This window comes from Marmota marmota, unplaced genomic scaffold (assembly GCF_001458135.2).
Source record: "Marmota marmota marmota unplaced genomic scaffold, marMar, whole genome shotgun sequence".
NCBI classification, from domain to species: Eukaryota; Metazoa; Chordata; class Mammalia; order Rodentia; family Sciuridae; genus Marmota; species Marmota marmota.
Window position 1 is genome coordinate 23798687 of NW_025999853.1, and position 27635 is coordinate 23826321.

The following is a 27635-nucleotide window of genomic DNA, read 5'->3' on the forward strand; positions in this document are numbered from 1 at the left end:
GGCTTACCTGTTCCCACCACCTTCCCCAAGGTCAGTGAGGCTCTGATAAAATCCTAACAAGTTATGCTATAGTTAAATAGTTTCTACTGAGGACAGACCTTTTTAAAGAAATAACGAAATACTCAGGTATATTTTTAAATGATTCCTTTTTCCCTATCCCTCTCAGAAAAAAAAAATAGGACTTTCCCCAGTATTCACTGTATAAAATAAGTTGAACTAACCTAGGTGTAATTCAAAAAGCATGAGGGCCTTCTGAGGACTGGGTCACCCTGTATTTTTTTTCCTCCCAGACATATTCACAGTGAACCTCCAGGGATTTTCTTATTATTATTTCAGACCTCCTACTCAGTCAATGGTTCAAATAAACATTAGTACTTGGGAATTTCCATTTCATTATGTTGGAATTACTGTACTTACCTGCTTCACTCTCTAATTTCAGGGACAGTGGTTTGCCCCATGACTTCTCTTATGGATCTAAAGATTCATTCATTTTTCAGTTTGTTCATCTCTTTATTGTTGATGGGATGGGGAGGAGACTTCTAAGCTTCTCACATGGTGAACCAGAAGTTGAATACCCATTCTGGGATTTGGAGAGAGGTATCAAATTTATGATTTCTTTTTAAAATGGTGCTATGCCATGTGAATGGATGAAAATGATATCAGGGAAAGAGGCTAGGAAGATATTACCATAGCTCCACGGGGAAAATGACTTAGATACTTGTGGATGTGGCTAGAAGTACATAAATTTGAGGTGTAGTTTGAATACAAAGTCAACAAACTTCTTAATGGAACTACATGGAGGGTATCTGATAAAGAAAGGAGTTAAGAATCATTTCTAGTGTTTTAACCTGAACAAGGTTTTAGACCATTTACTAAGATGGGGAAGTAAAGAAATGACCCTGAGAAGAGAAGGGCATTTCCTCAATGAAATGGAAGGGGAGGAAGAGAGCAGGGGTTTGGAAGAGAGACACAGGTTTGTTATAATTGAAAGAGAGAGGAATGATTCAATTTTCTTCTTTAAAAAAAACTTGGTAAAGTTTTTGTTAGAAAGTCATTACAAGGAAAGGAGGAGAAAGAAGAGAAGACTTGAAACAAACATCAGTGAGAATCAGGTGCAAAAAGTATTAGGAAAGTGTAGAAGAAATTCTGGACATAAATAAGGGCTTAAGAGCTGTAAACAAAAATTTTAGGTTTTTAGTTCAGCAAGGTTAGGCACTTTTCTCCAAGTATATTAAACCTTCCAGGTGAGGTTAGAATCAGGAGAAATTTGTGTTTAACCAGTTGTCTTTTGACATGCTCAATTGAGATAGGGCAGGGAGTTAAGGGTGATTTCACTTTTAGAACGTAAAATCCGAGCCAAATAAAATGAAACTTGAGGCATTATTAGAAGGTAAAAAACAAAAAGAGTTTGATTTAATTGATTGGACTGCATCATAATTGTAAATGCAAGTACTAGATGTATGTGAACTGGAAAGAAAAGATGATAATTATAGAACAGAAGGCATAAAGTTGAGATTTTGGAAGGACTGACAATATTAGCAGTGAAAAATTCTATGTAATGACCAAGGAAGTGATTGGTTGAGATGCAGTGGTAAATATTTATTATAAAGTAAAGATGTTCAAAAACCGAGAAGGGAGATGTCTAGATGGATCTTCTACATGTATGCACATCCTAAAGGATAGTGCATAAAGCAAGTAACTAGGGAGAATAGCTGTTCAAAACATAATAGATGGAATTGTCTTATGCTCTTCATTTCAAATAATAGATTTTGAATTGGAAAGGAAAATGGTATGGAATTTTCCATAACACACATCTCACTTCCAGACCCTATATTGTGCAATGTGAAGGAAAAATCAGTTAATGGCAGAGAAGGCTGTTTGGGAAGCAATGACTATGAGTTCCAGAGCAAATCAGTGAAAGGGTGTAAGGGATAGAAGATGGTAAATATTGGCTTAAAACAGAATTTTGATGATAATGTATGATCTAGGAGGGCTGAACTATTGTTGGCTAATGAAGTAAAGAAGGAAATATGTTTTGTGATGGCTGTTTCCTTAACAGAAACTGTTAACTAATTATAACTGCTAAATTTAGTACAATTTCAGGGATAATTCTAAGCATTTTATATATACATATCAGTACATTCAATCCTTCCAATTCCTATCATTATCCACATTGCACAATAAAGAAACACAGATGTTAAATAAGTTATCCAAGGTTACTAGTGAGCAGTGGAGCTGAATCTGAGCAATCTAACTACAGAGAACACATTCTTAATCAATATGAAGTAGTTTCCTTACAATTGATCTCTTGGGTGTTTACTGATGTTGAATTTGATGAGATGTCAAAAGATCGTGGGACATAGGTTGTGAAAAGTAAGGGTTTTATGAGAAAATTGCAGCTATCTGTAGCTGCTCTTAAATCATACTCTGTGAGTGGATTACACCAAGGAGAAAGATAATCTCATCAAAAGAACTGGATTTCTAAAGAATGTATAACAACTTAAGCCCTGATTTCACCTTTCATAGATGACAATGATGAGGCTACAATTCTATAAGAAGAGGTCTTCCTAGACAGACCTCAGTAAGAGAGACTCTGAAATACACTATTCATGATGAAATGTAAAGGCTATGCAAGAAGAATATTTGAAGTATAGCTTTTGGCTCAAATATGCCCCCCAAAAGAGAAAAAAATATTAGTCACACAGATAACTCCATAAATTAAAAAATAAAGGTGTCACGTCCTGGGTCAAAATGTGAAAAGTGGGAAAAAGTCAAAAGTCAATAAAAACTAACTCTTCCAATGGAAGTAATCTGCAGAGAAGCATATAATTTTGATGGCTTATTGTCTTTTATTAGCTATCAAATTCATTGCACAGACAAAATTTCACTTGAAAACCATTCACTACAGCAGGCAAAATTAACAACAGGCCACTAATCAGTCTTTCTGATGGGCCCACAATAACTATCCTTATATATGAGATACATGAGTGAGCCTTGAAAAAAGAAAGTATTCCTCTCAATTTGATAAAATACTCAGTCAAATAACAGAAGATGTGCCATTACTTTGTTTTGTATTAATAATAATATAGGCTAGACTTTGCTGTCCTACTTTGTTAGAATTTCTCATAAAATGTCAAACATTTTGACTGTTTAAACAACCCATAATGTGTTTTGCAAAACTACAAAACACTCTATATGTAACGTGATAACTGTTTATTCCAATTATACATAACACATCATGCTCAAGATGTAGATTTATTTGAAAACATTTAGTCCAATTTATATGTATGCTGAAAAATCACACCCAAAAAACTACAATTGTGGAAGAGTCAAAATAAGCATATTTTGTCACATTTTCACACATATATAATTAGTATTCAAACAAGGATGATAAATCACAATCAAATGTAAAGAAAATGTATATCTCCTCAGTAGTAGTAAGAACCCCTTTTAAGTATGTAGGGTCTTCTTGGTTTATTCTCATACAGTTGCCTTTTCAGAATGTAAGGAATTTTTCTCTTTATGACTTCTTCCTTCTCATTTTTTTCATTTCCATTATCAAGAATGTCTTCCTGAATTATCTAAAAAATAGGACACAAATGAAACTTATATGCACAAAATCTCTCATTTTGGAGCATTTTTGTATATTTTATCCTATTTTCTGTCTGGAGCAAAACATGTAACATCAAAGAAATTGTTTTATTAAAGGATACATGACTGTCAAATGGCCGAGATGGGACCTAACCTGATCTTTCTGATTCTCTGTTCAGTGTCCTTCCTAGTTTATAGGGCTGTAAACACAGCAAAGCTCTGTAAAAATCTCTGTACATTTAGAGGTCTAACACTAATCTCTGGGAAGAGAACACACCAAATACACACTTGAATACTTTTCGTGCTTGAATTTACGATGAGGAGACCAAAATTGTATGAAACACATCATTTGTCACAACAAAAATCATTTTGAATCTGGTAAATCAACTTTAACTGAAAAGTTAACAGGATTTTATATTCAATTAAGTCAATTTCCAAGGTGACTTGAAGGCCATTCTAAAATTCATTTCTTCGTCATACAAGAATGCCTGCTCTGCCTTAGTTGTTATATACATCAGCATTTAGGAAAGCTCTGTTTAACTCACTAAGATCTCTTTAGTTATGGTTATTTTCTAAACTTTGAGGTCACTATAACTAATACTGACATTTAAATTATAATGAACATGCATAACATCATATCATCATGTATTTTATTTCAACCCACAGCTATTCAGTTTCAGAGAAGGAAAACCAGCTACTGTCAGACAATCTAGTTCCTTAATCTTTGGTTTCTCTGTGCATAGTCTGTAATTACTTGTACTATACTCAGAATGACATTATAATTTTATTTTTAAATCACTCAAACATTTAAAATAGCAAAAGTTCCAATCTTACGTGCACTTGACTTGTCTGCATAATAGTTTATTCAGGGTTTTTTTTCTGGATAAATAACATATAATTGACATTTCCCCATGTTTATATTTGTATTTTCAAGTTTTATTGACCTAAACAATATTTTGAAGAGTAAACCATTTAGCCAGAATTAAAATTAAAGAGTGAATAGTACAGCAAGTAAAATTAAAACTACTCTTTTTTGGCTTTTCATCTGGAAAGCATCTTTTTGTTTACTGGTTAGAATAAACACTAGCTATTCTGCTTGTATTTGCCTTTCCTGCAGGCATCTCCATGGCACACAGTCACAAGTTAGTTATAACAGCAAGGAAGGCACCCTCAGATCTTCAGTGTTGGTGTAAACTCAGTACATAAAACATTAAGCAAATTTTTCATGGAGGTTAATCTGAAAAAAATGTTTCTCTTGTTGGGAAAATTGTTAAATATTCCTTTTTTAAAAAAGCATATATTTATCTCTTTTCTTGTTTAACCTCAATATTTTTTTCATGTTTCCAAAACTCTAATTTATCTTTTACAGCAACTTATATCAATTAAGTCAAAAAATCATAGTGTTTTTCAATACGTTATCTTTTTAAAAAATTTGTTGTTGTAGATGGATGCAATACCTTTATTTTATTTATTTATCTTTATGTGGTGCTGAGGATCAAACCCAGGGCCTCACATGTGCTAGGTAAGCACTCTACCACTGAGCTACAACCCAAGCTCCAAAACATTATCTTTAATAATTGTCAAACTATTAAATTTTACAAATAATTTTTCCTTTAATGCTCTCATGTTTGCTTATTTATTCAGTAGGAGAGAAGGGGTGAAACTAGAATTAGTATGTAGGGAACTGAAGATAATTGTGGTTATACCTAAGTGATGGTAGCTTAAATGTTGACATTTAAGTTGCCTGTCCAAAGAAAAAAAAATGTTGGAATTGTTTCAGAATATTTAATTGGCAGCTACACTGAAATATGGATGAACATAACTTTGATGAATGTAAAATGTTTTGACTAGTTTTATTACTCTGTTCCTTCACAGATTTAATGTTATACATTTAGATTGTGCAAACCCAAGAAAGAAGTATTAGTTACTTTCAAACTATCTTCTGGTTCTAAATGGCTAGCTCTGGACATTAACTAAATACAAGTCAAATTTCATTATTAAATCATTTTTAAAATTTTGCAAACAAATTAATATTTGTAAACCAAAGTCAGGAAGTCACCAATCTAGTCCTTTGTTTTAAATCTGTATTATGGCAATTGGCTATTTTGTCTGTGATAGACCAAATTCAGCTGCTCAGGTATTCTGATACCTGAAATCCACCACTCAATTATAATAGGAAGATAGATACACACACAAAGTCACACGTGTTTATCTATAAATAAGCACAGACCACAATGGTTCTTAAAACCAGAATGATGCAGATATAGATTCCTATTTTATATATATTTTTATAAACTAAACAAATTCATTTACCTAACATATTCAAATACAAAAGTTCCCCAAACCCCTTATGAACAGACAAACCTGGGAGTTCCAAATAAAACTGGAATAAAAGCGATACAGATCCTGATTTTATACTTTTACTTATGTAAATATATTTTTTATTTGACTAATATATACAAAAGGAACATTTTGTGTCTTTATTCCCATTTTATTTGGACACTTTTTGTGTTCAGTGTTTGTTTATAGATAAATACACATACACGTGTTTTTAAGAAAACATTTCGAGTTTCTTAAATTTCTTAGACATGCCACCAGTACCACCACCAACAAAGATTGCCTAAGTATGCCTTCCATTTATGCACAGTAAAAGCATATGGATCAAATCTGCCTAAAGATATATCCTCCTTTTTAAGATTGAAGAAAAATGTTTTTGCTAAACTCCAAATATTTGAAGGACACTTTGAAGATCTGAAGCAATGTTGACCTCAACACATGGTTTATTCTTCTTTAACATTTGTAAGTCTTCCGGTTATGATCTGGCCAGGATATAAAAATCAATACAAATGAAAGCTAACTAGTATAAATATAATTATACTCATATTTTGTTTTCATTTTACCTCCCAGTGTTGAAAGGCTCGGCTGTGACAGATTTTTTGGAGCTGGTAGATTGTCAGCATTGCTTCCAGGCTAAAGCCATCTAGAACAACAGGGAGTTTCCTTCTTGTAACAAGCTCTTCCTCATGAACCTCTCCTGTTTCCTCAGTTTGGCCATTCAAGTTATTTATAAAACTGCAAACATTTAGCAGGGTCATTTTCCATGAAGGAACACTTGCTTTACTGATCTGAAATATAGAAAAAAGAAAAGATATTGCAATCAAACTTATACAAATAAATACATGAACTTCTGTTATGTTACACAATTATACTTTAGAGTCTAATAGTTACTCTAATAAATACAGTACTATCAATTGAGTACCTTCATGTCACAAAGTTGCATGGTGCCAGTACCTCATATTACCTATGTAATAGAATGGGATGAAGTTATACACACATTCAGATGCAGATCACACAGAGCAAATTAAGAAAGAAAATGAAAATAACAGTAGAAATCTATAAATATGTGTGTATATAATCAGATGAAAAAATTCAAAATTCAAAAATACTATTCTCTGTTACATTTCAGCTTAATGTGAAAGGAAGCATGGAATAAATTTTTATTGATAAATTTTGACAATTACAATAATGTGAGGTCATTGAATATTTCACACATTAATAGTTGTCATGGCCAGTACCACAACTGACCAAGTTATTTGCAAATTTTAATATTTTCTGAAATTGTCTTTTTTTCTAATAATATTTTGTCTGAAACCATAATTAATATAATCATCTATTCTTCAATGTCAAGAGTAACCAATAAGGAAACATATAAAGAAATAGGAGAACCTATTACAAATTAATTAAAAATTAGCAAAAATGTGTAAGAGCACAGATAAAGGAAAGTATAAACTTTTCCTGAAGGACTTATAAAAGCTACAGATTTAATGATGACAAAGACATGATGGACAGGCTTGATAACAATATCAGGTAACCATTTTCTCTGAATTACTATCCAAATATAGTGCAATTTGCAAATCAATGTCTCAATTGGAAAAAAATGTGGGGAGACTAGAAGTTGTATGAGGATTTGGCAAAAGAAGGTAAATTCAAAGGATGACTGTGTCAAGAATAACCAAGAAGATTTAGAAAAATTAAATAGTAATAGAAGATTTAGAAAAATTAAATAGTAATAAGGAAAGTCTTACCATGCCCATTATTAAAATGCATTTTAAAGCTTAGTAATCAATGGGATAGATTAATAGAATAGCAATAAACATGAAACCTACCAGAATAGAAGGCAGTGTTAAAAAACTGAATCGGGTGCAAATGAGTAAGTAGCATACAACAAAAGCAGCAGTTCAAATACTTTTAAACAGTTAGCTATGGGGAAATCTGGATGTAGATCTAGTTATAACCTTTCTTGACATATTACAGCCAAATGATAATTATCTTTTTTGATTATATATGAAGAAAAACAAATTACCATGAAAACACATAAACGAATTTGCTTTTATAAATCTGGAAAGATGTCATTAAGCAAATATCTATTACTAAGCAGAATACATAGAGTAAAAAGTCACCAAGCCCCTGTCCCACTGAGGAAGCACAGCAGGAAGAACCATCTTGACCAAATGACAACCAAGGGACATGTATTTGGAAACATATTTGTAGAAGGTTTGAACTACAAAGGTCTAACTTTCTAATATTGCTCATGATGCTTCTCAAATTTCTTTCCTGTATTAAATGTGACCTAAGTGGTATGACGAACTGTCACTACCTGTTATTCACCGAACTCAGATGAACCGAGCAGATGGATAAATTGAAAGACTTCACCAAATTGAAAATAATCAAAGTCATCTGTCTGTCATGGAGTTTCAAAGTTTTTACATTTGGATATAAAATATGAGTTTATTATTAAATCCTGCATTCCAATTGCTAGTTCATAAGCATCTTTGAACACCTTCTGTATGAAAGGCATTGAGTTTGATCACAGAAAATTAGAATATTCAATTAGCTTTTTGATAGTCTAAAGATATACTGTATCAGATTCCCTTTCTTAATAAGACTATATCAAAACACTAGCATTTATAATAAAGAAAACTGTTTATGAGAAGAAAAAAATTCTTCTCTACATTCCATTTCTTTTCCATTAGAATCTCTCTTCACTTTCTGTTGCCTAGGTGTATTTCAGCAATAATATTCCAATATCTAAACAATTTTACTATAAAATTGAAATTTCTCACTTATCTTACCTATGAAATAGAAAAAAAGGAAAACTAAAGCTTTCAAGAGAATTTAATAATAGAGTTGTATTCATACCAACATCAAATACTATACTTATCCAATGTTTAAATGTAGCAATTTGTTTAAAATGGTTATAAATCTAGAGTTCTCACTTGCATAGTGCTATAAACACAGCATAAATGATTGAATAACCTTTCTTATAAATGAATGATAAAATAATTTTATAAAAATAAGAAATAAGCAATGAAATTGGAACAATTAAAATTCTGTGACCTACTTATCTTAGACTCTATCTCTTGATTAAAAAGAGGCATTGAAATTCAACTTTTTACCACTTAATGAATTTAAGGGAGAAATGGGAAAAAATTATTCATCCTCTATGTTTGCAATGCATTTCTCTTAAGAGAAAAAAATAAATCAGTCCATATACTAGGATTAGTTTATCTTTATAATATCTTGGTCAGAAAAATAATCACAACTCTACTCTCACATAGGTTCTCAAATAGCTCCCAGTACCCAAACTATATCATATTTGGGGGGATTATTTAGGACCTTTCTGTGCTAATGTAGACTTGAAATTTGAGAAATAAAATCTATAACATTTCACCAGGCATTGAAATCTAATATATCTTTCAAAACAGACTACTGATTTCAGTTATTGTCCTATTTTTGTGTTGGAGGAATCATAAAGCTGATGTGATTCTGAATAAATGGTAGCAAAGGGTCTATTATCACAAGGTTAAATACTTGACTTAGTAAAACATTAACTTGATACCATCTTGGTTACAGTCTCTTCAACTTTGGTACAGCAGTGCTATAATTATCATGGTACCAAGTGATTGCCTCAGCTGGAAATTTTTCCTACAGAAGAAATCTTTTGATTGGAAACCTATGCCCTGACCACATATTTAGATACACATTGACTGACTAACTCTGAGTTATCAGTGTAGTATGATAGCATGATTATCAGACATATTCTAGTTGAGTTTTTTTTTTCCTTTCTAGGTAAAGGTTGAGAATTAGAAAATTTGCTTTTAACATCCCAAGAAAGGATTAATAAGGCTCAGGATACAAGGTTTTACTTGGTTTAATGAAAACAATTATCAGGTACAGATAACTCTTCCATTACAGGGACAATTTAAATGTTGCCATACAATAAAAAGTACAGCTTATAACTTTTGAAAACATTACAGAACTATAAATTTCTAGATGATTGTAAGCTTCAATCACTGCATTTAATAAAAAGGAAACAAAGGAAAAGCCAGGCTACTTAACTGAACTGTTTAAGATCAAACAGCTTGTAAGTCACAATTTCAGGAGTAGACCTCAAGGCTACTGTTTGCCTGTCTAGTACTATTTCCTCTTTAGCACATTTCCTTCACAGGTTGTCATACTCTGTCATTTTCAATTTAGGAAACCTATTTTATTTTCTACAATGTAATAAAAAAGGTGAAAAGTTCATTTAAGTGCTACACTAGAGGCCAATATACCTTTCATCATACATGATGCACTAAGGATGGAAGTCAGTTTCTTTAAATACATTTACATGACCACATAAATCATATGTGGCTACTTAGTAAAAGTTGCATAATGCTGATTGAGTTACTGTAGTTTCTTTCCCTGTCACATTGACACCCTTAACCCCTTAGAACTCAAAGTTTACCCCAAAAGGAAATGCCTCCCAAGGAACTTTTCAGTCTTGATGGGAAGTTATTACTATAAGAAAAGGACAGTGAAAATTTATATATTCTTCATCCTCAAGTTAAAGAAAAGTTACCTTTGACGTGTGTATATTGGTCAATAAATCTGCTTCTAATGCTTTCATTTCCTCTTCAGAATCTGAGAAAAATCAAAACCATATCTTTACTATGTAATCACGCACTATATAATTATAATTTAACCTACATATTTTAAATTAATCTTCAAAATTTAGTCTTAGAGGCTTAGTGTCTTTTTATGCATTTATTTTCTTTAAAAATATATTCAGAATAAATTAATGATAATTTAATTTTAGGCTAGCAGGAGATTAGAAGAATAGAAGCACTTCTAAGAAAATAAGCCATGATTACTTGTGATTTGTAGCTGTTTTTTTATTAGTTGTTCAAAACATTACATAGCTCTTGACATATCATATTTCATACATTTGATTCAAGTGGGTTATGAACTCCCATTTTTCCCCCGTATACAGATTGCAGAATCATCTCTGAATCTCAGTAACATTTTTTATAGTATGGTATAACATGGATTTCATCAAATATGCTGGAGTAGCTTATTTTTACCAGCAATAGTTCACACATATATAAAGTATGTATATTGATATTTCATAATCAACATAATGAAAATATGAGTAGAAGAAACTTTTTCAACACAAAACCAAAGGGAATTGATTGAAAAGTACTGAGATTTATTTCACATGAGATGTCATTTTACAAAACATTCCTTGAAAGAATTGTTTTCTACTTTAAACAAGAATTTGAATTATGATTACTTTACAATTTTATCAAGATGAGTAAGGAAAAGTGGATCTGTCCATCAACATATGTAAAGTAGTGTTGAAAATGAATCTGAATTTTTTAGAATATCCTAAGTTTCCACTAATGAACATTTGAAACTTTGAAAATTCTACAAGTAATAATAACAAGTTGTAGAACACTATAGTAACATTACAGTTCATACTTCGTGGCCTTTTGTGATAAAACAAAGCATATATTAAAAGTGGCTCTATCTTCCTTTTATGCTATACTTTTATAAAAAGTAAGTATCACACTTAGAGAATCCATTCTTAAAACTCATATCTAGGAACTAAATTATACCAGAGAACTTTTAACTCAATTTGTTAAAGATGCAATATGCTTTTGAAAAGGAAAGACAAATTCTACTATTCATTTATGAACACTGTTCACCAAACCCCTGTAAATTTAGGTTTATCACAGCAAGCAACTTCAAGTTAATAGACACAATGTTCAATTAATCTTTTTCTACATAGTCTAATTATACCTTTAATCTCATGTGTTAGATAAAATCACAATTGTAGAAAAGTTTGTATTTTTCTCATAAAATTTTGCAAAATTCTTTTTTAATTATTAACAAAGAAAAACTTTGTACAAATTATATTTTATGTTCTAATAGATCTTAATTTTATGCTTAAAAATCATGAGTTTGAATTGAACATCAATGTTACATATGAGGTATCAAAGCTACAAAAGCAGGTTAAATTATTTTAATGTATTTTTCTCCTTTTCACTTTGATGTGGTTATTCAATTATTTTTCAAGCATTAGCTGAAGCATATTGTAATCATTATAATATTTCATGTTACTTCTTTAAATTTAAAACTTATTCTCAAGATGTGTTATTTATAAATATTTGATAATATATGCCTTCTACTTAACTGTCATATGTAAAACACTCTAAAACTAAATATTTCCATTAACATTAGAATACCAATTTTCCAATTATGTTTTGCATCAACTTAAATGACATGCAATTAAAAGCAATTATATGAATAGCATTCTGTATCATATAAATATATCATAAAATACATTTTCATAAAGGACTTGGAGGATTTTATATTTTCTAGAAATATTTTTTTTGCAAATAATGCTTTATTTACTTATTCATCAAATTTTATTTTGTTTTAGCCTAACACAGTGACTTTAAAAAAAAATTATTTGAAGTCAATTACAAAGATAAATGAGGAGAAGCCACCACTTTTCAGGAGAATTCCTGATGATCAGAATAAAGCATTTTGAATGGAATGAGTTTTAATGATGAGCTTGCACATCGACAGTCACTTTCCCTGTACTTCTCATTATATAATGCCCAACCTAATTCAAAGTTTTGTTCATTTGTTTGTTTTTCTCTCATCATTGTATTACAGAGTGGGCATGCAGTGTTACCTTAAATCTTTTTTATTGCTTTGCAGATTTTAAAAAGGGAAAAATAAATCTCTTTTCTTATACACAGAAAGACAGAATAAGATAATATTCACAGTTTCTATCAAGGGAAAGGCAAATCCTGAATAAAGAGGAAAAACTCTTCTCCCTGGATACATTAACATAAGTAGCAACACATTGCAAAGAAATCACTGAAGGGTTTTGTGAAATGCTGTTCGGCTTACCTGAGCACAGACTCCAGGAGCTGCAAGCCAGGAGTATCATGCACACCAGGTGGATTTTCATGTCTGCCATCATCTCTCTCAGCCTTCTCTCAAGCCAAGTCCACAGAAGTCAGACACTGAAAGGCTTTCTGTGGAGCTTTCTCTAGCCTTCAGCTGACTCTGAAAGTGAGAGAACTATAAGAGATGCTCTGGCCATTCCCTATATATATTTAAGCAGGAGGATGATGTCATGACTGTACAGGGATTAGGGGTGTTCCTGTCCTCATTTCTATCCCTCTCTTTCTCCCCCCACTTCCTCCTCCCTTTTTCCTTTGTCCCTCATCTCTTCCCCACTTCTGAACCTTGACTGTAAGTGACGATATTCCCTAATTGCTGCTATTGCTCCGGATTTCTGACGCACAGAAGGAGTCATCCAAAAGCAATGCCATATACAGCATCCTGGAAAAGAACCCCAGAACCCCTTCTCCCAACCCCTCCCCATTTTCTTTCATGTTCCCACTCCAGGAATTTGTCATTCTGATTTTGTGAAACATAAAGTCTATTATATCTAGTATTTAAGTAATGTGTCCAGGATGAATGCAGGAAATCAAGGGTTTCTTTGGTTTGGAAGTTCCTAAAAGAATTAGAGTATTTTTTGTATAGCCTAAACTTCCGAGCAAATGTTTCATGGTTTCAAAATGAATATAAGTTTTAGATAGTACAGGCTAAAAGAAAAAGGAAGATCATCAGAGAATCAATTATAATATAGAGATTAAGTCAAAGAGTTTAGAGAAAAGGGAGAAAATCAGTAAAGAAGAAAGAATAGTGGCTCCAAGGAATAGAAATAATTTCCTGTTAAACTGTAAAGTTTTTATTACAAGTAACTGAGATAATGGATGAATTATATATGTTGACTTGTGGTTCAATGTTGTAGAAAACCAATTTCATGTTTATAAAATGAAGCTATAAATTGTTCGTGTGTTAGAAGGTGGAAATGTATATCACTATTATTAATATTATTTTCTGATTCTTTATTCTTTTGGTGTTTGCATTGATCACCTCATTTAGGATTCATTCCTGCTTCTATTTCTCATTCTTTTTATATTCCTTTTCTTATTATATTTCACGATTGCATCAAATTTATTTCCCTAATGAGTCTTCCTTTTACCCCCTCCCCAAAAAGGATACTGTACTTTCAGAAAGAAGAAAATTCTATATATCCACCCTCCCCCACCCAGAGTCACATTTCTAAGACAGAATCTTCATGTATTTGGTGAACTTAAATGATACTTATTCCCTCCTTTGGGTTATCAAAAGAAAATTGTTCAAATTGTCTTTTGTAATGAAGCTTTCTTCTTGCATTAGAGATTTCTATCACTGAAAGGCAAATCCTAAATAATGAGGATCCATGGAATGAGTTGAACAAACACTGCTATTTGGGATGTGAATAAAGTTAAAAGTGTCTGATTTGTTTGATTTTTAAACAATAATGCAGACATAATTGAGAGGAAGATATGGATTGATTCCCAAAGAGTTGACTTATATTGTACAATATATATTATGAGATTAACTGCTTCATTTTTATATTAAACCTTAGAAAAGGAATTAATCCCAAACATCTAATGATTATTTCAAATAGCAAGGAATCATTCCTAAAATTTAATGACCTGAAATTTAACAATAGCTAGTGTTTTTATTACTTTGTATATTTTAACTTGTATAAAACACATATTGAAAACTACTGACCTGGAGGGAGTTTTCTATAAAGAATAATTAACTGGAAAAGAAACATAAAATCTATGTCTAGATTTTTTTTCTTTCCTACCATTAGGGGGCACAGTGGAAGTTTAAAAGCCTTTTTATTTTCACTTGTTCTGAGAACTGTGTTTACTATTCCCTTATTATCTAAAGCATCTTTTTGATAGAATCCTTAAAGCCACTTTGATGAAGAAATCCATAAATTATATACTTTGCATAGTATTTAAATTATTTGTCCCTGCTTTTGAATTGCAAATGCAAAGAATAATTTTTTAAAATGTGTGATAACAGTCTAATAGTAAAAAGGAAGTGTGATTCCTATTTTCCTCAAGTGATTCTTCACTAAGTGAAGCTCAGGGAAATGCTGACAAAATTATTTCTAATTAATTAGGAAACAAAAGAGAAGGAATGATGGAAATTCATTTTATGTACACAACATGACTATTAGTTGTTAATGTGAGAAAATTTTTTTACGTATATGACAAATCTGAAAGAATTGGAGAATATATATTAACTAATAACAAATAATTAAAAACTAAATAGATTTTATATGCAATTTTACTTTGGGGGGAAAAAGATAACTAATTTTTTCTGTTAAAGTTATGATGTAGATAAACAATATCTGACCTCTAATAGGTATTTTTAAAATAGGCAACCCTTTTCCTTTTTAGCCCTAGTATCTTCAAGCTACAGAACAACCAATTAGACATTTTTTTTTTTTTTCTTTCTTCCTTTCTTTTTATTTTTTATTTTTTATTTTTTAGGAAAGGAGATTAAGTGTGGATATTGACATTTAAAAAGTATCCTAAAAATGATGAATTCAGATGATTGGACTATTTTTATTCTGAACACTTTTCACCTGAAATTCTTCTAATTTTTATTAAGTTTTTAAAGTAATAATAAAGAATGTTAGCACTGTCATTTAAAGATCTTCCTGTGCTTATTTTCCAGTGCGAGGTCATTAGTTTCAAGAGGATGCAACTTATCTGGGTACTTGTCAATTTCAAGATTTCTCCAGTATGTGGGTTTCTAAGTTTCTACTGTGATTTGTCAGATATTTATTAAATACTGGCTAAAAAAAATCAATGGAGATCCCTGAAGAATTGACAAATTAGAAGGTGTGATCTATAAGCTTATTTAATTTGGAGATGGGGAAGCTCCAGAATTGCTTGATGAATGGCACTCCTTCCATTCCATGTGATCCTTCCACCATCTTTGGAGATTTCCTCACCTCATTAGAGCTCCCTGGTCCCTCTTACACACACCTACATAGTCTATGGCTTGTCCTGTGGCATTTCTACTATCTGGAATCTGTGGTCTGTCTCCCTTTGACCATTCTGTCTATCCCTCTGTGATGTTATCTCTTATTTTTAAAAGACTATCTTTATCAGGAGCAGTGATGCAACACCTATAATCCCAGCTACTCAGGAGGTTGAGGCAAGAGGATTGCAAGTTGGAGGTCAGTTTGGGCAACTTAGCAAGATCCTGAACCAAAATAGAAATACAAAGGCTGGGGTTGTAGCTCAGCGGTAGAGCACCCCTGAGTTGAATCCCCAGCATATCAAAAAGTAAAACTGATATATCTTATGATCTATTCAAAACAAACCTTCGGTTCAAATACTGAAAATATTTTTATCCATTTCTACTTTACCTAGTTTCTGCTAAATGCTCATCAGTAGTTTGCTCATACGGTTTATGGTGAACCATTGAAAGAAAGGGACCCACTGTATTTCTTCCAAGGTTTACACTCCATAAATGCTCAAAACATACGACTAAACTGAATTAAAATGTCAATTATTTTAGATATCTGATGGGTCATGTTTCAGTTTTTATCATTTCTTTCATCCATATCTCTCAGGACTCCTGTGTTGTCATTAATCTTCTTATTTTACACAAGCCTTTTGAGTTATCCAGTTTCTCAGCTTTTTCTCGGTCACTCTTTCCCTCCCTGATTTGAAAAATCAATTCTAAAACATCATTTGAGAAGATCACCCTGGGATCATGTGCATTTATCAGTAGAATGTTTAGGATAAATTATGGGTTTACTCTATTTCTCTAAGTGAATCCCTGGTTTGAAGCTACAATTCTGATTCATCTGAACAAACAAGGATGTCAATCTCTTTGTAAACCAAATTGATTTTTCTCTTCAATTAAAGACCATTTTCTAGATATACAGATAGATATGTGCATGCACACACCCACACCCACACATACTATATTATATATTAAATGTGTATAATTCAGACCTTGGAGACTTAGGTAAATGGAAACAAAATGTTCAATTTCCCAATCTAAGTATAACCACAGTTTATCTATAATCTCTACAAATTCCCAGCTCGTTTCCTTTTGGTTCTTCCTGTCTCTGTTCTTGCATCCTCATAGACAATTAACTTGGAAAAATTGATAGTGGATTTCTGTAGTCAATGAATATTTTGCAACTTAAATTCTAATTGCAATACATTCCCTGCTTGGGACCCACATGTTAATGAATCACCATATTTAACTAAGGATATTCTATACGGCAGTATTGCTTATTTCACCCATAACTGTGTTTCACATATCTTAGAAAATAAAGACACCCACAAACTCATCACCCACAACATATGGATAATGCTCAGGTAATCGTTCTTGGCTTCCTTTCTGCATAAGACTAAAATAAAAGCATCACAGGAAAAAAAAATGTTCCTGACAATCATCTCCTTTTATGTTTTTAGGTTTAAAAATTAGTGTAATTATCCAAACTAAGAAATGAGATGAGATTTTATTGAAAGAAAATCATTTCTCTAACTTCCCCCTTTTTAAAATTTGTTAAAAAGTCTAAGAAGATTTCTGTTTTACCTGCACTGCTCCAAACTAAACAGATGCACTTAAGCTACCATTTAGCAATAGTAGATTCAATGAAATGTGACATTTTATGTTTGTGGGTTTTTTTGTTTCATTTTCATTTTATGTAGTTTTCAGTGCTAGGGATCAAACCCAGGAGCTTGTGCAAACCGGACAAGCATTTTACCACTAAGCTCCAGACCTCAGTGAAACACTTTTTATTAAGATCATATTAAATGTTGAATTTGCAACATGGTGATTTTATATCATATTTCTTTATTCTATTTTTTAATTGATGGTCATTTCTCAGTGATCTTGATGAGTTCAAAGAGTTTGAAACCTATTGTTGTATTGTTGTCCTCATAATTCCCCAATTTGAGTCTCTGATTACCCAAAGTGTATATTTAAAATCCCATCCTTGGGGGCTCTACTTGGAATGTCATGGGATTAACTTACTGTCCACAGTAAAACTTTTGATTTATCTAAACAAGTTTCTAAAAATACCCTCCCTCCACTAGTTCGATTATTGTAACCAGGATTTACTAAGTGGCCAATATCAAAATACTGGGATCCAGTTACAGTTGTTTTTTTCTCTTCCCCAGCCCCTGCTACCACTTTCAAGCTATCAAGAACCTGTGGAGGTGCAAATCTGTTATCAAAATATATTCCAAATCCAACTGTGTTCTCATACTTCACTTTCATCATCCAGCTTCATGTTACCAGCATCTTTCCCCTGAGCTGCAGTGACATCACCCAAACACTCTCCTTAAAGTAGTCTTGATCCCTTTCAATGTTGTCACCAGTAGTCAAGTTCTTATCAATCTTTTTAAAACACTGAAGGTTTTAATTTATACTTAGAACCATTCCCTGACAACAGCTGTCTCACTAGTCTCTATTTCTGTGCCATCATATCCCATCTTTCTCCTCTTCAGTCCCTATGTTTCAAGCACATGGCCTTTGGGTTTTCTTCAAACATGTCAAGCTTTTTCCTCAGAGGTCTTCAATGAACACTGATTCAAGTACTGTTCGGCAAATATGCCTTCCCTGCCTCCTCCTGGAGTGGATGGAATATATTTCCTTACTCTTTGACCTTGACTTTGGTTATGGGACTTGCTTTGGTCCATGAGATGTCAGCACATATAAGGAAAACAAAGACCTTGTATGTGCTTGATGCATAATGCTTGCCTTCTTGTTCTGCCATTGCCAGGAGAAGAACTTTATCCCAACCTGAGTAGAAACTTATGGAAGCAGAGCATTTCCACCTGACTTGCAAACCTGCACAGTAAGGCAGACATCCTTGAATTTACAGCAGGGTTACCTGGGCTAACACAGCCATACAGACAGGCTTAAATAATTAATTATGAGTAAGTGATTGAGTAGTTATACAGAATTTTTGGGAAATAGCTGATACAACTTTCTATTTAAAACCCATTCTATTGCTACTCCATTGAATCTCTGACGGTATTAATTTTTACTCTTGCATTTTATAAGTAAAAGCAGGTAACTTTTTGTCCTGCTTCCTTAAGTTTTCAGAACATGATGCTTCTATGTAGTAGGCATTCAATAAATATTGATAATTGCATGAATTAAAAAAATTGAATACACTCCTTCTTAGTAGTTTTAGGATAGATATCTCCCTCTCACCTGTCATAAAGACATTTTTATTCTTCAATCTGTGAACTATTAAACCCAGGAAGCAAATCTCCTCTCGAAGTGATTCCTAGCCAAATGAGATACTATGAGAGACTGTTTTCCTTCAAAGAGGCTTGAATATTGTTTTAAACTGCAATTGACATTTCATGAGATGTTATTGAGAGTAAGTGGATGTATGGTCATGTTAACAGCAATGTCAGTGCTTCCAATTTTTACAGAAAGAATAGTACCAGCAAGCTCTCACAGATGGTAAAGAGAGCAGGATAGCATTTTCAGCCTAGAAAGAACTACTGTAACAGACCTAAGAATAATCTAACTCTCCACCCTGAAGTTCATTTATTGAAAGCTGCTTTATGACAGTATGACAGGCCCTATGCCAGGTTAATTTGACTTCATGTAAATAACACACAGTGTTCACAGGATTATATTCCCAATGTATATATTTTTAAAAAACACAGAAATTAGAGAGTTGAAAAGGAAAAGTGGACTTGTTATGTTGAGTGGATAGGACTGAAAATACATTCATTTCCAAAGCAACAGCTAATCTTTGACATTAATACCATATCCAATTAGCAATTCAAAAAAGATTATATTAATATGCTGCAAGAAACATTATATCAAATAAAAGGCTAATACTTTTTACTTAAAAGTACATTTAGTAAAGACTCAGACATGATTTTTATTCTAATTTATCCTTTAAACAATGTTTTTCTCCGTTTGCAGGCTGAAATGTGTTATACATCTTAAATAAATATGAAGATCATTCATCAGAATCCTTTTTATTAATGGACTACATAGAATCTACATGGCCTTTGTATGGCTGTATTGTTTTAACTGAGGTAGAATATTAGAAAGTGTGGAAAGAATGATAGGGAGAGAGTGAGGTTGCAGTCCAATGAACTGGAAGCTAGTGGCCTGGGAAGGAGAACATTTCTCAGTTTGTACTCTAGGTGGAGGCACTAGTATGTACAGAATGGAAAGAGCAAACAGGAACTCTTGACTTAGTCTACATTTTTAATGTTACAATCCATTTATTTCTAGGGTACTAAAACTAAAAAGAAATTAATGAAACTAGTCTGATACTTTCATATTCCAGAGAAAGAAACAGTCCACATAGTTTAAGTGCGTTATAAATTTCCTTCACCTCCCAACTCTAAATCAGATTGATTCTGACTGCATAGGTCTAATCTCACATCTCTTCCCAAGGGAAGAACGTTATTTTGAGAATTTAATTTATTCTTTGTGAGTTTTTGTAGTATTAACCTAGCATTCTTACAACAAGTTAGAACACATCCAAAAGGTATTAGTCACCATAAAAGGGGCTTTCCTTTAGGACAAGTCTGTCTTTGTTGTATTTATTCTAGACAATATCTTGCTTTTGGCATAAAAGTTCTGTTGCTGTCTATCTTCCAGTAAACAAAGGTCTTTTAGCCTCTGAATCATGTATCTCAGATAACCTTTTACTTCATTATCTCCTTTCTTCTTTGTCCTCTTTGGCTATGAATTCAGAAGAACATGTTTATAAGTCACAGAATCATACTCAGAAACTTATAAGACCCAGGCAGGCAATAAGTCCCACTTTAGTCTGATTTAAGATGGCCCCCTCATTGCTACTAAACTTTAGATGTTCTTTCTCCATGTAGAAACGGAAACCTGGATCATAAGATCTTTTAGTTGTTTGAGAGAATGAGAGAATGGTTTTTGTCCTTGTTGGTAAACAAGTTGTGAAGGTATACCACAAATTACTTAAGACATCAGTAATGAATAGTTTAAAAGAACATAAATGTTAAAACTCAGACATCCTAATATTTGTATTTCAGTGTGACCATTTTATGAAACTCTACTAATTTTGACAATATAGTCACAATTACCAGTTTGAGATGCTGTCTCAGTAAGTATTCATTATTGGAGTGATTAGTGTTTATAGTGTTTATTAATGATTTCTTTATGTTAGCAAAGTTAACCAAACTTGTTAACATGCATTTGTTTATATTTTTCAATTTTCTGCAATTCTGTAGGACTTAAGGAACATTCTCTTTTTATTGATGATATTTGTTGTGTTTTCCTTTTATTTTCTTGATCAATTTTGCTAGGGATATATCAGTTTTATTCATCTTTTCAAAATAACAACTTTTGGATTTCTTCATTTTTCTCCATCATTTCTTATCTATTTTATTGGTTTCACTCTTATCATTATTATTTATCTCCTCATTGTTTTTGATTGAAATTATTGTTCTTTCTTCTTCTTCTTTAAGTTAGACTTATAACATGGATTACAAACCTTTTCTTTTTATTCAATACCAACCTTTACATCAATAAATTTCTACCAGATCATAGTCACAGTTGTTTTCAACTAGAATTTCTAAGTTGTATTTTCATTATAATTCATTTAAGAATATCTTCCAGATTGAAATAATATCAAAGATATTTTCTAGCCACAATTTTATGAAACTAGAAATCAATAATAGGAGAAATTTTGGAAAATAAAAAATTGCGTGTTAATTAAATAACATGCTATTTAACAATAAATGGACCAAAGAAGTCATTTAAAAAAGAAATTTGTAAAATATTGAGGTTAACAAAAATGAAGACACAAGCTACGGAATCTTATGACGTACAGGAAAAGCATTTCTAAGTGTAAAACACAGCAATACACACTTAGATCAAAAAAAGGAAGATCCCAAATAATCAACTTAACATTATACCACACAAAAACAGAGAAAAAGAGCAAACTAAGCTCAAAACTAACAGAAGGAAAGAAAGATAAAAAATAAAGATCAGAGCAGAAATAAATGGAATAGAGACTAGAAAAACAGAAAATAGTTATTTTTTTTTTAAATATACACAAACAAATCAACAAACTTGTAATGAGTTTAAGGGAAAAAAAAAGAGAAGATTCAGATACTAAAATGAAATAAAAAGGAGTCATTATAAATGATCCCACAGTAATACAGAGGACATTATACTACTATGAACAATGATACATCAACAAATTAGAGAGCCTAGGGGAAATGGACAAATTCCTAGGAATACAAAAACCTATAAAGACTAAAGAGAAAGAGATAAAAAACATTTTTACAAATAATGATTAATTAAATTGAATCAATACTAAAAAAAACTCCCAACAAATAAAAGCCCAGAACCTGATAGTTTTGCTATTGAATTCTACCAACCATCACAAATCATCAGGAAAATCAAAATCACAATGAGATAGCACTTCACTTCAGTGAGAATAGCTAACATTAAAAGATCAAAGATAATAAGTGCTGGAAGGATGTGGAAAAAAGGGAACCTCTGCATGCTATTGTTGGTGGGAATATAAATTAGCACACTCATTATGGAAAACCATAACCAAAAACTTAAAAAAAGACTACCACATGACCCAGCAATTCCGCTAGTGGATACATTCAAACAAAATGAAATCAGTAGGTTGAAGAGATATCTGCATTCCGATGTTCACTGTAGAACTATTTACAAGAAATGGGAACAAACTAAATATCCATCAACTGTTTAATAGATAAAGAAAATGTGAAGTATATACAAAATGGAATGCTATTCAGTCATAAAAATATGAAGTCCTTCACTTGCAGCAATATGGATGGAACTGGACATCATTATGTTGCGTGAGCTCACTACATAAGCTCACTCATATGTGTCATCTAAAACAGTTAATATCACTCACAGAAATGTGTGGAATGGCAGTTACAGGATTGGGAGTAGTATTGGGAGATGCTGATCAAAGCATACAAAAGTACAATGAGGAATAATAAGTTCAAGAAAGCTACTGTACAACATGGTGACTATAGTAAGTAACATGATATTTTTGAAAAATGCTGAAAGAGCAGATGTAACATGTCCTCGCCATATATATGATAACTATGTGCAGTAAGGCATATGCTTATTAACTAGATTAACCATCTCCAAATGTATGTATACTCTCAAACAGTATGTTTTTATGAAGTGAATACACAAAATTTTATCTGTCATTTAAAAATAAAAAATAATAGGAATTTCTTAATTTATACTAAGATATTTAACCCCCAGTGTCTGCTTTCACACCATTAGGTCAGGACATTCTTTTCTTTTACTGGTTTTTTATAATCAGAAATTGTTTTGTGAGAATGAAATCAGCACCAAGACTGTTAGATGGTAAGAAGGGTTTTTAGCACAAGGCCCTGGTAATTTCGTAATGCTTTATCTTCACCATCATAATAGCCAATATTTATTGAGCCATTAGTTTCTTAAAATATCTCTATTAGGTATAATTATACACCTGCATTTCAAGTGGAGAGGGAGTGTGAGCAATCTACAAGTGGTAGAGTGGGGATTCAAATTTAAGGTCTGACTCAAGAGTTCTGTTCCCAGGGGCTGGAGTTGGGGCTCAGTGGTAGATTAGAGTGCTTGCCTAGCAGGTGTGAAGCCCTGGGTTTGATCCTCAGCACCACATAAAAATAAAATAAAGGTATTGAGTCTAACTACAACTAAAAAATAAATATTAAAAAAAGAGTCCTGTTCCCAACCATTCTTCTCGAAGCATATGAATAGTCCAGTATGACTCTTAGGATGGGCGATACTTCCATTGAAATTGCTTGGATAGGTCTCCTCTTTCTCTTCACTTTTCTAGGCTTCTCTAGCTGACAAATGCCTCTTTGACTAAGGCATTATTTCTTTAGATATGATAATGCTGTCTATCATGTCAGTGAAGTTTGTCAGGTGTCTTTGAACAACTCTCCTTAGTTATTATTAATTTATAAGGAGATATTGGCCCAGAACACAGTAGGTGGTCCACATTCAAAAAATGTTAAATTTGGTTTTACCATTTCAAGGAATGTAATTTGATGCCACTCATTTGATGTATCAAGTTTTCACATGTTTTAAAAAATCAGATTTTTAGGGTGTCTCTTTAAAAAGAATCTTTAGAAATAATAGACCCATTCCACATAGAGACAATCTGGTAAAGCTATCCAGGTCTGCATATTCATTTGCATTACTTGCTTTATCCTGTCAGACATTTCAGTTAGCAACTCTTGATACATAGTTTTACTTGCAGAAAAATAACCACTGCTATCACTTCATTAAATTGTCCATAAGTCTAAACTATGTTATTAAATCTTCATATCAAGTAGTCTATAATTGGAATACATTATTTATTTAATAATTATCATATTAAAGTACATTCAAAATATTTATTTAGCTGGGCACAGTGTTGTAGGTCTGTCATCCCAGTGACTTGGTAAGCCTAGGCAGGAGGAACATAAGTTCAAAGCCAGTCTCAGCAACTTAGTGAGGCTCTAAGCAAATTAGCAAGACCTAGTCTCAAAATAAAAAGTAAAAAATGCCTAGGGATTTGGCTCAGTGGTTCAATCCATGATTCCATGATATATATAAGATTAGATTATTATAAATTATATATATTATATATATTAGAGGCAGCCTACTATAATTGTTAAGAGCACAGCTTTAAATCTCTGTTCAGCCACCCAGTAGATTTGTGACCTCAAGGAAATTCTCTTCCCTGTTCCCAGAATCCCTTATTTATAAAATAGTGATTTAAAAATGAGTCGATCAAATAGTCTCCTATAAGCATTAAGAAAATGCCTGACATAAAATGAGTGCTTGCTAGATAATTTCTTTCTTACCATTGCACAAAATAATGCAAAAGTATACTTTTTGTTCATTTAGCAGAAGCATTAAGTTAAGCATTGAAGTACATATGTGCTTTAAATTTTTTAAGACAGTATGTTTCCTAAACAGGGATTTTTCAACTCAATATTCATCAATAATATATACACTGGAAAATACTGGAGATTATTACATTTTTAAAATGTGAAAAATTAATGTTTAAGAAGAGCTTGTTTTTGTTGTTTTATTTGTCTTTCTTTGATATTTAGTGAGCCTAATTGTAGCACGAATTGTGTATCCTTAATCTGATAAGCTGAAATCTGAAAAGCTCCAGAATTCCTAACTTTTTTTGTAACAACGTAATGCTCAAAACTTTCAGATTTTGTCAGGCACACACAGAGCAACAGTTTGTAATCTGAGATACTCGGGAGACTGAGACAGAAGGATCACAAGTTCAAGGCCAGCCTCAGTAACTTAGTGTGTATGTGTGTGTGTGTGTGTGTGTATATATATATATATATATATATATATATATATATATATATATAATCTGTTGAGTCCTGCTGTGAACCTTTGAATTCTCGTAGTTTTCTTAGCATCCAAACCTACTAAATATCAATCAAAATTTTTTTTCAAAGGTGATGTGAATTATCTTTAGTAAGTATATATATTTTTTTCAGTCTAGCAGGATACTTCTATTTATTACACAATTCTATAACAGTGAGACTCAAAGGGAAGGTGTATCTGAGACCCAGAACTTCTTAGAAGGATTTTAAATCTGATTACAAACTTGTTCAATTTTTTCAGGAACATAAAGGACTTTAGCTAGCTTTTTTTTTTTTTTTTAAGGTATTCACTGACATCAGTTTCTCACCATTTTTACCTCTGCAGAGGGTTGTTCATAGTATAACTTCATAACTTCCCCCAGAGCAAAATAGAAGCCAGTTAGTCTTTTTTTTTTTTTTTCTTTTCCCAAAGGTTAAAAAGTACTTTGGTGTCTTTCTCCAAGGTACTTCTCAGCCCAAGTTCATCTGCTGCATATTGGTGGTGTATTAGTCTGCCAGGGCTATCATGAGAAAATATCACAACAGAGTAGCTAAACCAAAAGAATTCCTTAGAGTACTGGAAGCTAGAAGTCCATGATCACAGTGTTTAAAAATTTCAGTATGTGATGCTGGCGCTCTTCCTGGCTTGTAGATAGAAGGCAGTCATCTGGCTGTGTCCTTACATGGACTTTCATCTGTGTCAGAGTGGTGAGAAAGAGAATTCATGTGTCTGTTCCTCTTTTCATAGAGATAAGAGCCCTATCTGATCAGAGACTCATCCCTATGATTTCATTTAGCTGTAATTACTGCCTGAAGTCTGTTTTCTCCAAATGCAGTCACACTGGGGGTTAGGGCTTCATGTTGATTTTGACCAGAACTCAATCCAGTCCATAACAATGGTACTAAGTGCTTTGATACACATGAAGCTAATATGTTCTCCATATCATAAGAAACCTGGTATAGTGGTGAATTTGGATTACACCCACAAAATATTTTAACAAGTTTAAAAAGGGTAACAACTCCAAACACACTTACTCTCCAAACCTACAAAAAAATCAAAGAAAAGTTTTTCAAAGGTGATGTGATACATGATTGCTAACATCTATAAAATAGCAATGACTTCTAATGATGTGATTTTCCTTAGCCCTCTTTAATAGGTTTAATTTCTTCTCCCTCTCCCCTCCTCACTGCTATACTTTATACATAGCTTGAATCAGAAAATGATATTTTATATTATAATTGTTTTTTCCCATTCATACTGAGATTTTGCAAGTCAGATCTGTGCCTTTTCTTCTTTGAATAGCAGTCTTTTAATTCATTGCCTCACATATTCTAGATATTCACTGAGTATTTTTTGTATTAAAGAATAAATTAAGCTCAAGTCAATGTGTCTGTTAAACATGAATCAAACACAAATGGTGAAGAATAATGATTTCCCATCAAATTCACTAATATTCTGTTTGCATCTTGTTAACACTAATAATTTAATTACTTTAACATTTGTTAACAATCATCATTTGTCATTACATACTTTCTTCAAATTCCTGACGATTCCTATTTCAAATTCCAAATTGCATAATGCATTTCAAAAAAGAAAACTCCATTTAAAGTTCTACATTTTTTGTGTGTTAATAATAGAAGCAACCCCTTAGAGTTTTAAACCAATAAATATCAATCCTTTGTAATACTTTTTGTTGGGGAGGAAGGTACCAGGGATTGAACTCAGGGGCACTCCATCACTGAGTCACATCCCCAGCCCTATTTCTAATTTTTATTTAGAGACATGGTCTCACTGAATTGCTTAGCACCTCAATTTTGATGAGGCTTGTTTTGAATTCGTAATTCTCCTGCCTCAGCCTCCCAAGCTGCTGGGATTACAGGTGTGCATCACAGGTCCTGGTTGTAATACTTTGTAATACTTTTAAATGTCCAGAATTGAAGAATGTTTGGATTATTTCTGCACTGTATAGATTCTAGCTTCCAACACATTCTTTCCAGTACACTTGTTTCTGATTCTGTGCAGCAAATCTCTCTCAGTTTGAGCTACTTAAAATAGTGTTTAATATCCTGACTGAAAACCTATGGAATCTCTTTAGCTTTCTATATGCATCTATATTTATTAAAGGAGAGTCCTGAATCATAAAATTAGTCTTCAATAAAACAAACTAAGAAAAATACATTTCTAGTAATAAAATGTCACACAACTCTACAAGAATTCTATGTGTTCAAGAAAAATTAAATAGTCCTTTATGGTTTCATAAACATTTTAATTAACACTATTTTAACTAAAAGATTATAATTTCACAATAACAGTAAATTTCAATTCTGATTATAAAAATTATAGGTGAATATGCTGAATATTAATTAGCTTGATGTAATCATATATATATATATATATATATATATATATATATATATATA

General features: G+C 32.2%; 1 protein-coding gene across 2 annotated transcripts in view; it reads right to left on the minus strand.

Annotated features, from left to right (window-relative positions):
* Positions 1-3198: 3198 nt before the first annotated feature.
* Positions 3199-27635, minus strand: part of Nts (neurotensin) — a 30527-nt gene continuing 6090 nt past the window's right edge. The window contains exons 2-5 of one of the 2 annotated variants that reach the window (XM_048804372.1): positions 12835-12993; positions 10493-10554; positions 6492-6716; positions 3199-3581 (exon numbers count right to left, since the gene is read on the minus strand). In XM_048804372.1, coding sequence (XP_048660329.1) covers positions 3429-3581; positions 6492-6716; positions 10493-10554; positions 12835-12907 — 513 coding nt within the window. In that variant the 5' untranslated portion in view covers positions 12908-12993 and the 3' untranslated portion in view covers positions 3199-3428. Of the gene's footprint in view, positions 3582-6491; positions 6717-10492; positions 10555-12834; positions 13181-27635 lie in introns of those variants that run through there. The other variant, XM_015482653.2, reaches the window with a different exon arrangement.